Source organism: Thunnus maccoyii, chromosome 18 (assembly GCF_910596095.1).
Source record: "Thunnus maccoyii chromosome 18, fThuMac1.1, whole genome shotgun sequence".
NCBI lineage: Eukaryota > Metazoa > Chordata > Actinopteri > Scombriformes > Scombridae > Thunnus > Thunnus maccoyii.
The window spans coordinates 26955667-26970813 of record NC_056550.1 but is presented as its reverse complement, the minus strand read 5'-3'; the positions used below and the strand labels follow the sequence as shown (position 1 = coordinate 26970813).

General features: G+C 38.1%; 1 protein-coding gene across 4 annotated transcripts; it reads left to right on the top strand.

Moving 5' to 3' along the window:
* The first annotated feature begins 384 nt into the window (after positions 1 to 384).
* si:ch211-76l23.4 lies at positions 385 to 9898 on the top strand. 4 transcript variants are annotated; one of them, XM_042393417.1, is made up of 4 exons: positions 385 to 497; positions 4987 to 5127; positions 5901 to 6030; positions 7720 to 9898. In XM_042393417.1, exons 2-4 carry the CDS (start codon positions 5001 to 5003, stop codon positions 7943 to 7945), a joined length of 483 nt encoding a protein of 160 aa, XP_042249351.1. In that variant the 5' UTR covers positions 385 to 497; positions 4987 to 5000; the 3' UTR covers positions 7946 to 9898. The 4 variants fall into 4 exon arrangements, with proteins under 4 accessions (XP_042249351.1, XP_042249350.1, XP_042249349.1 ...); XM_042393416.1 differs by having other exon boundaries at positions 385 to 518; positions 7720 to 9897; XM_042393415.1 differs by lacking the exon at positions 385 to 497 and adding an exon at positions 2303 to 2336.
* Positions 9899 to 15147: the final 5249 nt, after the last annotated feature.

The following is a 15147-nucleotide window of genomic DNA, read 5'->3' as shown; positions in this document are numbered from 1 at the left end:
ATCAAGTCTTTCTTTCGTTCTTTCTTTCTGTCTTCGCGGAGTACAAGCCCAGACCGGGAAAATCCACCAATGATCTCATTTTTGAAGGATCCAGAACCCAATTTCATCCAAAGGTCAAAAGAAAAGAAGAACAGACACACACACACACACACACACACACACACACACACACACACACACATGGTGGTCAAAAGCAGATTAAACCAACCAAGGTGCTGGAGCTTCGCCTCAAACCTAAACCATACTGCGCTGACCACCGTGCCTCCATAATGATGGGGAAAAGGGTAGATGCTGTGTGTGTGTGTGTGTGTGTGTGTGTGTGTGTGTATGTGTGTGTGTATTTATGAGGTATTTTTTTCATATGCATGTGTATGCATGCTTCTGTGCAGTAGGGGTGTGTGTTTTCTCTCTCTCTCTCTCTTTTTTTGCGTGTCTGTCATTGCCTTCTGTTGGAACTGTTGAGAAGATCTGAAGTAGAGGAGCTACAACAACAACAGGTATACACGCTTATTCAGCAGGTATGTGCAGAGAGAAGGATTTTATTTACATTTACATCGCTCATATTGATTGAATATTATTATTTTTATTTATTTATTGCTATATATGATTAAGAAAAGGCAAAGGAGAGTTTCATCATAGTTGAACATGAATGAAGAGTAAATTGTAATATTTTAATTGTTTTGACTGGATTTTTACACTCTTCTATTTATTGTAAGCATTGTTGCTGCTTTAAAAGAACATGTTTAGGCATCAAAAGCATTGAATTGAATTTAAAATGTATTCATGCTGTATAAAGCATGAGCACTATAAGTGTGACGCACGCTTAAGATGAAACTGAATAGCACTCCTTGTTAATGCTGAGCATGAATTTGAATGAAGGCATCTGCCGTTTAAATATTGAATGACTCTGGAAAATTCTGTAATTTTTCCATGTGCCTTGTTTCACCGTCAGGCCAAACTTATTTCATGGTTGTCAAATTAAGCCTGGTTACAGCTGATGAGATTTCGGTTGCTTAAAAAGTTGCTGTGCCTGTAGAGAAAAGCTGCAGCAGAGAGGACGTTTGACTGAGGCAGGAAGACGTGTCCGTCCTCATCTGGGGTTATTTATGATTATGTTGTGTTTATGTGCTGCACATACCTGCAGGTAGGTGATTGTGTGTGTTTCATTAAAGTTTGAGAGATAGTGATGTGGTCATTTAGATCAGTCATTTTATAATATTTCAAACACAAAAAGATTACAGAAAATAACAAAAATGAATAAATATTTCACCCAACAGTCGACTTTGCCACAGAAGATCACTGTTTATTTCCCATTTCCAACCGCAAGTCAGGACAGTTTTTTAACTACGATCGTCCCCTAAACTTAACCCTGTGGTTATTATTGTAGCCATGACGATGAAGGCGGCCTTACGTTAAAGCTGGAGGGCGAGACTTTTGTCTCCCCCTTCTGGCAGTGAGAGTAATTACAAAAACACTGTTGACGTGTGCTTACGTTATAGGCTGTGCTGTAGTCTACTCCAAAACGGTGGCTAAATTGTTTTGAGCATCACATAACCCCCACAAAATGACTCGTTTCACTACCAGAGTTTGATCCATTCAGTCTGATAACATTCAGAAAGTCTAGAAGAGGCTATAATTAAATTATTTTATCCCCATTCAAGCTAGCAGAGCGATAACCGGATGTTAGCCTCTCAGCCAGCGGAAGTCTCTAGTGCGCAGTACGCAATCATCCAGCCAGCGTAGGGAAGAAAGATTTACCTGGTGGTGATAGGCTTGAATGTAACAGATGTTCATTTACATGTAAAGGTTCCACAAGGAAGTAGTAACTTTAACCCACACCACATGTTTCTATAACCTTAACGACTAACAACTTATAACAACTTACCTAACTGTTGTCCTGCCCGTTACTGCTGATATGGGCGCCAGATTAGAAAACTTGTTGTTCTGGAGTCACATGGTCAAACCAGGCGGTAACTATTATGTCTTGAGGCTGAAGTACCTTGAAGTGCCACTGACGGCATCTAGATGCTTCAACTGACTCCCATTCAAAAAGCCTCAACTTCTCTCTAGAAATACTAAGTCAACCATGTTTTTCAAAAAGTCATTCTGGTCTCAATCTGTTAATTCAGGCCCTCTAATAAGTGTGCTGGTGGTCATTTTGAAAATTATTGTTCTGTTAATAAGATTTTAAGACTTATAGTAGCTTTGATGTCTGCAGTGTGGCTAAAGTAGCTAACGTTAGCCCAAGTGTGCAGCGCTCAGTGTTCCCAGTGAGCTAGCGTTAGCTTGGGTCCAAGGTAGCGGGGCGTGTTTCCAGAGCATGAAAGGACTTGTTGGTAAGACAACATTGCTTCCACTTAGTGGAATAAAGTGGCTGCTTCTCTAACAATAATCAACAATAACATTCGGAAAGAGAATACAAACTAGATTCATTTGTGCGGTTAATTTCATACTGTAGAACTTAAGTTTGCAGTAATAATTAAATGCTTAAAAAAGTAAAAGTAAAAGTAAAAGTAAAAACTAGTTTTTTACTTTTACTTTTACAACCTCTATTGGAAAGCCCCCACTGATTAACAATCTAATAAAGTTATAAACACTCACAGAGCCCTTTATTAGGAACACATGTGCAATCTAATGCAATCCAATACGACAGCTCTGCCGTAAATCCTACTTTCAAGAAGCTTATACATTTTCAGTTTTTGTTGACATTGTCAGAAAGGTGATAATTCTACTTTATGTTTATTATTGAGGTCGTAGTGGGTCATGGTGGTGTACTGGAGTGAACATGTTCCTAATACTTTGTCCACTCCATTAACATACATGATGATTAGATTAGATTGCACAGGTGTTCCTAATAAAGTGCTCGGTGAGTGTATATAATTAATATATCAGTCACAGGGAACATATTACTGCAGCACTTGTAGTTTTAAAGGATCTGAGGAATTCTTCCACCAGCAGCAGCAGCAGCAGCTGTGTAGTCTACAGAGCAGCTTGTGTATTATTGTAGGTATGAATGTGTATCATCAGGACAAACATGAAGCTGCTGAGGTCGTATGTACTCGGCATGTCTATGCAGCTCTCCTCACAGCTTTCCAAGTCACTCTGTTCGTTCAGTTTTCTGTATCAGCTTCTTGGACTCATTCCTTAATGCGATCTGACTGCAGAGTTTAGCTTCAGGGCTTCTTCTCCTGTTCCACCCTCTGACACGCCTGGAAGACTTAGAAGTTTGTTTTCAGACGGGAGGCAGAAAAGTTAGATTTCCTTCTTTCTCTGCTTTATTAGGATTGATAGCCACAGCGGTAGCAGTGCTGAAGCCATACAAGGTTTTACACGGTGCTGAGGAATAGTGTAATCCCTGCAGCATGCTGACTCAGGCTGCACAGAACAATATTTATAGACTAAAATAAAGACAGAGAGGCACACAGGACTGAGAGGTTATCATGCACTTCAGGCAGAGAGAAGGAGACGAGAACAGATCTGTGGGTCACTTCATGAACCCAGAACTCCAAAAAGACCATGAATACATTACTTAAACACGCTAATATATTAATAAAGTGCTAAACGTCTTGACACATCCTGCTTCTGGGTTGTTCGATGCTAAAATGTCAGTGGTTTGCAAGGAATATAATCAAATTATGTGCTTGAGAGCCTGTGTTGGGTTCTTCAATTTCCATTAAAAAAACCCCGAGCAATTCTTTCTGAAATCCATCAATCAATCAATAAAACAGTCTATCTTTAAAGGACCAGTGTGTAAGATTTAGGAGGATCTGATGGCAGAAATATGTATGTTTTAATTAGTGTATAATCACCTGACAATAAGAATTGTTGTGTTTTTATTGCCTTAAAATGAGCCCTTTATATCTACAGAGGGGGCGGGTCCTTTTCAACGGAGGCCGCCATGTTGGATGTTTCTACGGTAGCCCAGAACAGACAAACCAAACACTGCATCTAGAGAGGACCTTACGTTTTTCACAAGTTTCTCAGCCAGTATAGGTTCTCCTAGATAGATAAACTAAAAGTAAAAGGAATTTAACTAAAAACCACCTGTACATTTAGTTTTAAAAGGAATCACTGGGGTTTGTGGCAGGTGCAGTTTATTGGTGGGTGACTGTGACTGTAGTAATTACATAACTACGTAACAAGTAGTTATAGTACACTGTAACGTGTTACTGCCCAACACTGGACAGGTTGCACTGTGTTTCCTGGACGGAGGAGAAGGAATTTTATACCAGGAACATTATAACTTTGGAAGATATTCACTTGATTTGATTAGCTCAGGCTGCTGAAGCCTTATATAAGCTTCAGATTAACTTTTAAATGCGTTTCTGCACAAAATGACTGGATTTTGTCTCCCATCACCTATGTTAAAATCACATTTGAAAACCTCTTTCAGTGTTCATTTGGTCATCTGACTGTTGTTTGAAGACAGACTTGAAAAACTGTGAACTCATCCTTTAAACCTACATTGACGCAGCAAGATGTAAACACACCAAACTCTTAACTCAAACAGTTATTATTTACACATCCAGCAGAGATGGAGGAACATTAACATTCATTTTGAGTTTCAATGTTCAATATTCGCTCTTCTTTAAGCTCTGCTTTGGCCTCCACCGACTCATGAGAAAAATATTTGGCTCTTTTTTGCTGCTGGATGTTTCACTTCCTTCACCAGCTAGTGGTGCTGTGCAGGTCGTGCACACTGGGTTTATCAGAGCTTTGTCACTAAAAACAGCTGTCTGCTGCTGCTGGAAATGACGAACAAATCAAAACAGTAAAGTTCGGGACACTAAAAACAAAAAATAAAGAGCTGAAAGATGCTGTAAGGTGTCTAAATGTGTCAGATGATAAATTCTTTGTGACACCTTTTACAATAGACGTTAATTTGAGACATTGTTCCTATAAAAATGGTGAACTGAGCAGCTTTAACTGATGCTGGAAATAAATATGAGTGAGTTTTAAAAACAGTGGTTCTGTTTCTCCCTCCAGTTGCCGGTCTCATCATGGCCCCCAAACTGAGCATGCTGCTGCTGCTGCCGCTGTTGCTGGCCGTCGCCATGGTTACGGTGCAGGCCCAGAGGCGACGCCCGAGCTCGACGTCCACGGACGAGTGGAACTTCAGGGATGGCTGTGAGCACCCAGATTAGCTACTCTCTGTTTACGCTGGGTCAAAGGTCAAGTTCAGGGCTCATCATGATGATGTCAAAGCGAGAGGTGAAAGATCACGCCGTAACCTCGCCGCTCAGAGAGAACTTTTCCCTTCAAAATGGATTTGCTGACATTAAATCGTGACATAAGACGGAGTATAAAAGCAAAATGAAGGAGTGATGGAGGCCTGGAAAGCCGTGAGAATGTGACATCATTATTAGAGCTGCAACGATTAGTCGATTAATCGATTAATTGATCACCAAAAAGACTTTCCTAGATGCCTTATTTTATAGACAAAACGAATAATTGAATTATTGGCACATTAATAATCTTATTTACCGCCATAATCATTATTCAGGCTGATGATGAGCATGAGTGTATTTCCCAAAATATCAAAAATATTCCTTTAAATGACTCAAGAAACAGCAGCTCTGTATCTTTAAACTAAGTTAGAGCAGAATAAACTCAGTTTTACCTAAATATAAGTTCTGATCTTTAACGATTTAAGGCTCAAAGTTTGTCTTAAACCAGCAGTCAGGTGTCCGTATGAACAGTGAAAGAGGTTTTTCCTCGCTGTAATCGTTCCTCCTGTTCATACTGGATATTAAAAGATCCTTCAAATGTGCTTTCAGTGTAAGTGATGGAGGCCAGAATCCACATCATCACTTTAAGGCCTCTATTGTAAACATGTATCTCTCCAGCAGTGAACTGTAATCTTTTTTTTTGTGACAGTAAATTTACTCTTTCTGTCCCAGCTGAGAGGGTGAACATGCGGGGTGTGGCCAACCTGACTCAGATTCTGGACAACTGGAGGTTCGACATCCTGAACCAGATGAAAGGACTCCTGCAGAACGACCACCAGTCCCTGCTGCCCGACTACGCCAGGTACGGAGGGAGAGAGAGAGGGGGGACAAAAAGAGTCCGAGGCAGAGTTTGAATTGTGTCAGAGGTCGTTAGCGGGATGAAATGAAATGTAGTGCTTGTTGTACTTGTTGCACATCACACACTGACAGATCAGACGTATGACAGTATGGAGAGGAGAAAGGTCAAAACCTAGTTTATGGCTGGACAGTGTTTGAAACATTAGAGGGCTTTTAATTCGAAATGACGGATACAGGAAGTGGCAACACGTGGCGACCGAGCCCCCAGGAAGTGTGCCAAAAACTCCTCACATCTCCAAAATATGTCAGAGCAAGCTTCCAAATTTGTGTCTGTAGGGCTGGCATCGCTGCTGCGGTCCGGCCAAAAAGACAGCTGAGCTTAGTGGTTAAACTTATGTTACCCTAAATCATCTAAACGATCTTGGTTACCTTCGTTTCTGTCCGTGTGTGTGTGTGTGTGTTTCGAACAAACAGAATATTCCACATGAGCAAAAGAAAAGCCAATCCGGTTGGTGAGAATCTCCGCAGGAATTTGGTTTATCCTTCGAGCTGAAATTAAAGTCGGGTACAGTCTGTGGTCGGTGCCGTCATAAGAAAGCAAACTGTAATTTGGAACGTCAAAATAGAAACCTGCTGTTACACAGTGTGAAAGAAACCAGCTTGAGTTTTCCACAAGGAAGTCTGGTGTTTCCTGCTTCCTGCCACAGTTTAGAGGACGATGCGTCAGTTAGTTAAACACACTACTGCAGACCCGCTTTTCAGCTTTAATTCTTTGTTTGTTTGTTCTCATGTACACCTTCATTTCTGTCTCTGCTTCATAGTTGACAAGTTTTACTTAAATTACAATTCTGTAATGAATCAAATCTGTTTAACAATTTAAAGCATGATTTTATATCCTGTATAAATGGGAGTTGATGAGCAGTTTTATATTTCTGCAGACTGATTATCTGAGCTGATATCGCTGATCAATGACTATGATTCTCTGATGAGCTTTGTTTAATTACATTATAGCATTAAAGGTATCAGTCCTTCAGCCTCTTATTACATCTACAAACATCTGTATTAGCTGCTGAAACCCTGTTTGTGAACCTCTTTTCCATCTTTTGAACAGCAGAGAGACAGCAAACATCCAAAACTAAAATTACATCTGCTGCTAACTATTATTTTCATTATTGATTAATCCCTTAGCTGTTTGGTCCATAAAATGTCATTTACTGTTTCTCGATGCCCAGCGTGCAACTTCAAACGTCTTGATTTGTCTCCACCAACAGTCCACAACCCGAAGATATAGAGGTTTACTGTCATAGAGGACTAAAGAAACCAGAAAATCTTCACACTCGAGAAGCTGAAACAAGAGAATTTTTGTATTTTTTTCGATTATCGCTGCAGCTCCAGTCAGGCTGTTTGGTTACACATTTTAAAAAGGAATTCAAAGAATCCATCATGGCGGTGGATAAACAACTGGACAAAAAACTGGTTTTCAATCATTTTAATTAAGTTGTCAGTGACATTCTTTCATTACTGATTGTTGATTATGTTCACTGTGAGCAGTTGCATTCACACTCATTACACGGGCCGCTCAGAAACTGGTATTATTGTTTATTATTATATTGATATCGTGCACAAAGAGGAATGAGTTTGGGTGTGATGCTACCTGAACCGACCCTCACCTGCTCCCTGTCTTCCCGCTCAGGATCCAGCCGCTGTCCGAGGCTTTAGACGACCTCTACAAGGAGTTCAACGCCCTCAAGTCTCACCTGGGCGACCTCACCGAGAAGTTCGCCGCCATAGAAACTTTCATCGACGAGGTCAAAGCCAACCAGGCCAACAACGCCAACGCCGGCCCGGCGTCCGGCCCCGCTGCGGCCCCCAGACCGACCAACAGGAGGGTGATTAGGAAGAAGACCACCGTCTCCTAACCGGCCAATGACGCGCTGCTTCCTTCCTGATGTCTGCTTCTTCTTCTTCTTCTTGCCACCCTCTTCAGGATGTTTGTCAATTTGAAGCTTATTCTGCTTTAACAGATTCAAAGGTTCACATTTTTACAAATCTGTCTTTAAACAGTACTCACAAATATACACGGAAGTTGGAAGTTAGAGTGTTTTTTTGGTACAAAAATCATCTTTGTGTTCGTATCTCTGCAGTGCCGCTCAGTAAGAAAACACCAGCCAGGTTTCCATCCAGATGTAGCACAAATTTCCAGAATATCAGCAAAAGAACTGAATGTAATGAATGTTTGTTTCCATCCACTCCTGTTGTGTGAATATTAGGAGATAAACTCCAGTTGGTGCTATTAAACGGTTGCAGAAGAAGAGGAAACAACGAGATGACGTCGTTAAAAGAGCGGCAGTCAAAGCTCAAATGATGGAAATATGACATTTCTGTTAGTTTCATGTATTGATGTGAGGAAGGTTACAGTCTCCTCATCATCATCGCTCCACGCAGATGTTTGATGTCTTCAGCTCCTCAGTGACGTTTAAGTCACATGATTCACGCACGTCATCGTTTATTCACTCAGTCTGTTTACATTTTGTTTTTATCCACACAACTACTTTTACACCTCAGCCAAGCGTAAAAACTTTCCACTCAGGCTTGAAAATGCAAATTAAAAAAAACAGTTGGATGGAAACACAAAGACAGAATTTTTGTAGTTTTGGAAAAAAAACACCTGCTTGACTTGTTTTAGACCGCTGAAGCTTCATGTTACCTTCAGCTGAACGTGTGAGTATTGTTCTCAGTCAGACGTTAAAAATGTGAACTTGTCCTTTAATTTCCTTATTATCATGTTATATGACGTCTATTTTATCGAGGTTCAACACAGCCTGGTTAACCTTTCAGAGCTCACACACCACTGAATAACAAATCATGTTCAACAATCAGAGAATTTTAACAAGAAGAAGTCAAAAATTTATTGCAATGCCAAATTAAAAGCAGATGTGGACGAAGTAGTTTCCCTCTCTCACAGTTTAATAACTCATGTGCACAGTTTATTAAACGTTATTCTCAAATCAGGTTCAAGTCAAAGTTTAGGAGCCACAGAAATATATTCAATAAAATACTTGCACACGAAAAATTTAGCATATTGATATTAATTGATCAAACTTTATTTGTATAAAGCTATCTAGTGAATAGGCAGTGATTTCACACACAGCCACAGTCTCCAATTTCCTCATAAATATTATTTTTTACAGCGGGAATATTTCACCAAAACTCGACAAACATTCTTTGGGATTTGATTGAATTGTCTGTGTTGTCAGCTGATAGATAGAAAAGTTCTTCTCTCTGTTTCTTCTGCATGTCTGTGGGGACATTTATCCTTGTTGGTTTTGGGTTTTACTGCTGCTTTATATGATCTCTAAATAAACTCACTTATTGCATCCATTCATCATTTCAGTCGTTGATTGTTCGAAACATGTTTTTATTTTGATCTGAACATGAAAACAGCATCAGAATTGAATGAAATTATGAATAAGTGCAGTTCAAAAATGTTCAGACTAGAGCTGCGGAGTTCTCCTGCAGAGGCAGCAGCGGCACACTTTCCATATTTTGGAAATGTATGATGATGATATGATAAAAGATGCAACGTCTGTCACTGCCTATATAACATGGAAAAGCGGATGATACGATGGATTCAGAATGAATACGATCAATCAAACGTTCACGTGTTGTGATTCTTCCTAAAACACGTGTAGTTCTGTCATAAAACATGCAGAACATTATATTAACTAAGCTGTGAAATACAGGAGTTCTGGTAAGTTTGAAACATGAACAACAAAATATAAAAATAACAAAATGATTCTAAATATCTAAATTTGCCAATAAACATCATGAGGACATGTTTGCACTTTTAGGTTAAATAATAATTAAAGTTAAATAATTAAAAATGTATTTGATTCACATACAAACATTTTATATTGTAGGATTTCACCAGATGAGCATCACTTGAAATGGTTTCTATATCCACCTTTAATTAATTTAAGATTTTTATGAATAATATACCAAATATAATATTCTGATTAATTAATCTGCAACTATTTTGATAATTAAATAATAATTTTTGTAATATTTTAAGCAAAATTGCAAAAAATGAGCTGTTTTAAATGTAATTTCTCACAATTTCTGACATTTTATAGACCAAGTGATTAATAGAGAAAATAATTGGCAATATTATAGTCCTTATTTTAAAACATTTAGGAGCCGCTGCAGTCAGCTCAGGTGTGTTTCCACCTGTTTTTTATTTGCATTTTCAATCAGTGCATAGAAAAACGTCACTGAAGGGCTGAAAACATCAGATCTGTGTGGAGCGATGATGAGGAGACTGTAACCTTCCTCACATCAATACATGAAACAAACAGAAATGTCATATTTCCATCATGTTAAAGTTAATTTTACTAAGAATTTCTTGATTATTAAAACCATTTCTTAGGAGTTTTGCTGATATTGTCGACTCAGTGTCGTCCACCTCCGATGATAAAATGCAGCCTGATTACAGTGGAGAGTTTTAGTGTCTTGTGAAGTCCTTCATGTTGCGTCAGAGGCTTTTAAATCCTGATGAAAACAACACTAAATGCTTGAAATTTGTTTATTGTAAAAATCTGCCGGCATGAAATATAATCTGTCAAAAATATTGGCAAAAAAAACCTCCCCCAAAAAAAACAAAACAAAAAACCTCCACATCATCCAAACTCCACTGTATTTGGATTTCTGAGCAGTGACCCAATTTGTATTACATCAGAGCCACTGAGGGGAAACATCAGTAATCCCATATACTGTAACATACTGTGTGTAATCTGTCCTTGCTCTCAATTCTGACTCACTACAGGAGACGATGTTCGACAGATCACACGGAGAGGCAGAAAAGAAAGTGAAACAGGGTGAAAGTGACGGGAGCGAAGGAAAAGTGACAGAACTTTGGATTGTAGGTCAAGAATACGGGTCACACTTTGACTTTGAGGCATCACAAGCAGTTTAAAGGCAAAATAGGCCACGATCTAATATGTAATAATAGACTAGAATCATAAACTTAACAGCAATAACAAGAAACTGAGACAAAGCTGAGTATAAAACATGGGATGAGAAAACATGTACAATAATATTAGTTTTTGACATATTAGTTAAAATAGGCGGTAATATAAACAACAATCAGATTTAAATCAGCAAATCTGATCAAACAATAAATAAAAAAGAATATTAATACTGCTGCAGACTTTTAAACTTGAAGGTACAGACACAGTTTAAAAAATCTAAACACATAAAAACAATTCAACCATAAACTTCATAAATCAACTTTACAATCAAAGATGACAGTTTAAGCAGAGTTCATAGATTTTTTTTCGTCACTTTGGGGCAGCAGAACAAGCTGTAAACACAACACTGACATATTATCACATTTATATACCTTTATATGACTTGTTAGCAACATGTTAGCAAACAGCTGTCTCCTTCAACATCCAGCAGACACAGAGCAATATAATCATCCTGCTAACAGTCTCAGTAATCACTTGTGGGGTTCCTCAGGGTTCTATTCTTTGTCCTTTATATTTTCAGTTTACATGCTGTTTATGTAGGTTTATTAGTGCCTTAAAAACAGCTCAAATGTCACAAAAATTATGTTTGAGCCTCTCCTGATGTGACAGCTCAGTGGTAACATTTGGTTAAGTTTAGCAACTAAAACTACTTTTTTTATCCACTTGAGGGCAGCAGAAACAAACTGTAAACTAAACATCTGATATATTATTCACTTATAAAGTTTTTTTAGGCTAACATGTTAGCAACCAACTGCCTACTTCAACATCCAGCAGACACAGAGCAATATAATCACCCCGTTAACAGTGTCAGTAATCACTTGTGGGGTTCCTCAGGGTTCTATTCTTTGTCCTTTATATTTTCAGTTTACATGCTGTTTATGTAGGTTTGTCAGAGCCTTAAAAACAGCTCAAATGTCACAAAAATGATATATAAGCTTTTCCTGATCTGACAGCTCAGTGGCAAAGATTTGGTTAAGTTTGGGCAACTAAAACTACTTAGAGAAACCTGCATCAAATGATTTTTTATCCACTTGAGGGCAGCAGAAACAAACTCAACATCTGACATATTATCAGCTTATGGTTGTTTTGGGCTAATATGTTAGCAAATAGCTGTTTACTTCACATCTAGCAAACAGAGTAACATGATCATCCCATTGGAGTCGCGTTTCTGTCCACCTGGTGAATATAAGTCATATATTCACTCTCTTTTAGCTCTGTTTTTGGTTTCCACCAACTCCTGAGAAAAATATCCATCTCTAACAGCTAAGTGTGTCTGTCTGCTGATGGGCAGGTAGTGTACGGTGGGAACAAGGAGGAATGATTACAGCAAGAAGAACATGTTTCAATCATCATTTAGGCTCCTGACTGTTGTTTTAAGACGCGTGAAAAATTATGAACGCCAGTGGAAATTTAAGTCTCCCTCCACTCAGAAACATGTTTCTTCTTGTTCCCCCAGTTGGATGTTGTTCTCTTCTCTGTGCAGAGTTTGTTTTCACATCCATCTGCTGAATGAGGAAAGTGCTCTGTGCTCACCTTAAAAAACAGTTTAACACGTATACCTGCAGGCATGATTTGCGACATCACAACTAGTTTGGAGCCAATCGTGGTCCAGTATGCAACTTACACAAGTGTGATGTTGAAACTAGAAGCGTCCAGTGCACAAACACTGAGAATGAGCTTTATAGTGAAGCAGGAGACATGCGGTGTCCAGCAGGAAAACTTCTGATATGAAAAATACTTGGATATTGATAGATTCTGGATTTTTACATGAGGAAGAAGAATGTTTTATGAATTTTTAACTAGTTAACTGAACTTTTTGGTTGAAAACTCAAGTCAGACACAAATTATTATTCAAAGCAGAAGTTTTTTTTTTTAAAACACATTTTAAAACATGACTGGAGGGTGTCTTGAAATACAAGAAAAATCATTTTAGGTTAGAAAACTATGCATAAAAATGCAGATAACTGACATCCACTTTATTTTATAACAGAATATTCTATTTTGTTCACTGCTATTTTTCTATTCTATTTCATTTTATTCTATTTTTCATCGTTGACTGTTTTCACACACACAGTGCTCAGATTACTGTATCTGCTCTCAAACACAACAAGCATTAAGTAATTAGTATTTAAGACTAGCAGACGAGTCGTAGGAGGCAATCAGGATGTTTTAAATTTAAATGTTCTCAAACAAAACATAAAACAAATTTATTTTGTTTTTAGCTGGCAAACAAGTCACAGTTTCCTCCCTCACGCTGAACTTTGGGTACCACTTTCTGATGAGGCCCCTTTAATAAAGGGTTTATAATCATTAACTAATGACTTAATTAATGGCTAACAAATCATTTATAAGCCATTAATAAGCACCATTGCTGGGTTCTTTGGGAAGACACTCCTGACGCTGCAGGGCATCCAGACAAAAATCAATTAACAATTTATTAACATTTATAACTACAGGTTTTAATATTTTTGTTTTAATGACTTATTCAATATAACTTCAGACCTGATGACTCATCAGATGTGTGAAACATTTACAGTTATAAATGATTATAAGTCACAGTAATAAAGGGTTGGTGTTTCACATTTTCTGATGAGTCATCAGGTCTGAAGTTATATTTAATAAGTCATTAATGAGAATAATGCAGTAATACATACTAATAAATTGTTACTAAATGGATTTGGTGTCTTCCTACAGAATTAGATGAAACAAATGTTATGGTGGAACAGAAAGGAGGGATTTTTCACAACCTGGCAACCCCAAAGTGATTCTTATTAATGGTTTATAAATGATTTATAAAGTATTAGTGAATTATTTATTAAGCATGCATTAAGCCGTTAGTTAACGCTTATAAATCCTTTATAAAGGGAGCCTTGTGTTAAAGTTTGTGTCACAGCTCTGAAACCAAACTAAACTCCAGATTCAGCTGGTTCATCGACAGCTGACTGAAACAGGTCAATCAAATCATCTCATGAAGTTAACATGAAAGCAGTTGTTGGAAAGAAAACCCAGAACTCACTTTCTTTCACACCATAATTCACTGTCACACAGTGTTATTGGTTTGCCTCACTCGACCAGTTCATGAGTGGATTCACTGGCTGCGGCTCTTCGGCTGTCCTCTTCACTTTTCAGTGTCAAAGGGGAACTCAGATCAATAACACATTTCATGCTTTCTGGTGCCAGAGACACACTGCACTGGTGATGATATGACTCCCCTCAAAACTTTAATATTTTGTATATGTGGCTAAAAAGATGATTTAAAAAAAACAAACTGTAGCTCATTAAACTGACTTTCTTCTTGTTTTCATCCCACACAAACCATGAAAACATCTTCTTTGTTTACTGTGATGCTGTTAAAGCTCGTTGACCTCTAACCTTTCATTTGAAAGGCAGCCGTATGTCACTGTATGTCAAGCCTCCACCAGTCACATGTTATTGATTTTAAAGGCGTCTCGATCGGGTCACTGAGCAGCTGCTCTTCACCTCATTCAGTCACGAGTCCTAAACGTCGGTTTCACCTTGAATCAGCTGAGACGATAAACGCTGCTCTTAAAAACAGATTTCAAGTCATTTCCAAAACTTATCTCTTATTATTAAACTTTATAACAAATGTTAGTTTTGTTTAAAGGATGAATCTGACAGTCAGATAAGATGATGTCATGAGTGTCGCTGTCCGAGGTGCTGAATCTGAGGCTGAAATTTTACACTGGTGGACAAGAATCCCGCTGCGTAGTGATGCCACCATGACAAAAAAATATTTGCTCAGATCCTCAATTTATCGAGAAAAAGTTCTTGTTAATAACGAAAAGATTTTCTTGTCGTAATGTGAGTTTCCTCATTATAACGAGAAAATGTGGCCTACTTGTTTAGACATGAATAAGCATCTTGTTATAACAAGTTGTTTTTTTTCGTTATGAGAAAATTTATATTGTTATAATGAGAAAAAATACTGGTTATAACAAGAAAGTGTTTGAAATATGAGACTGTATCTGTATCACATGAAAACAGCTGTGTGTGTGTGAATGTTTGAATGAACTGATCAAGTCTTTTTGGGGCAAACACAACGAAATTCTGCTCTTACTGAGCAACCTAGATGT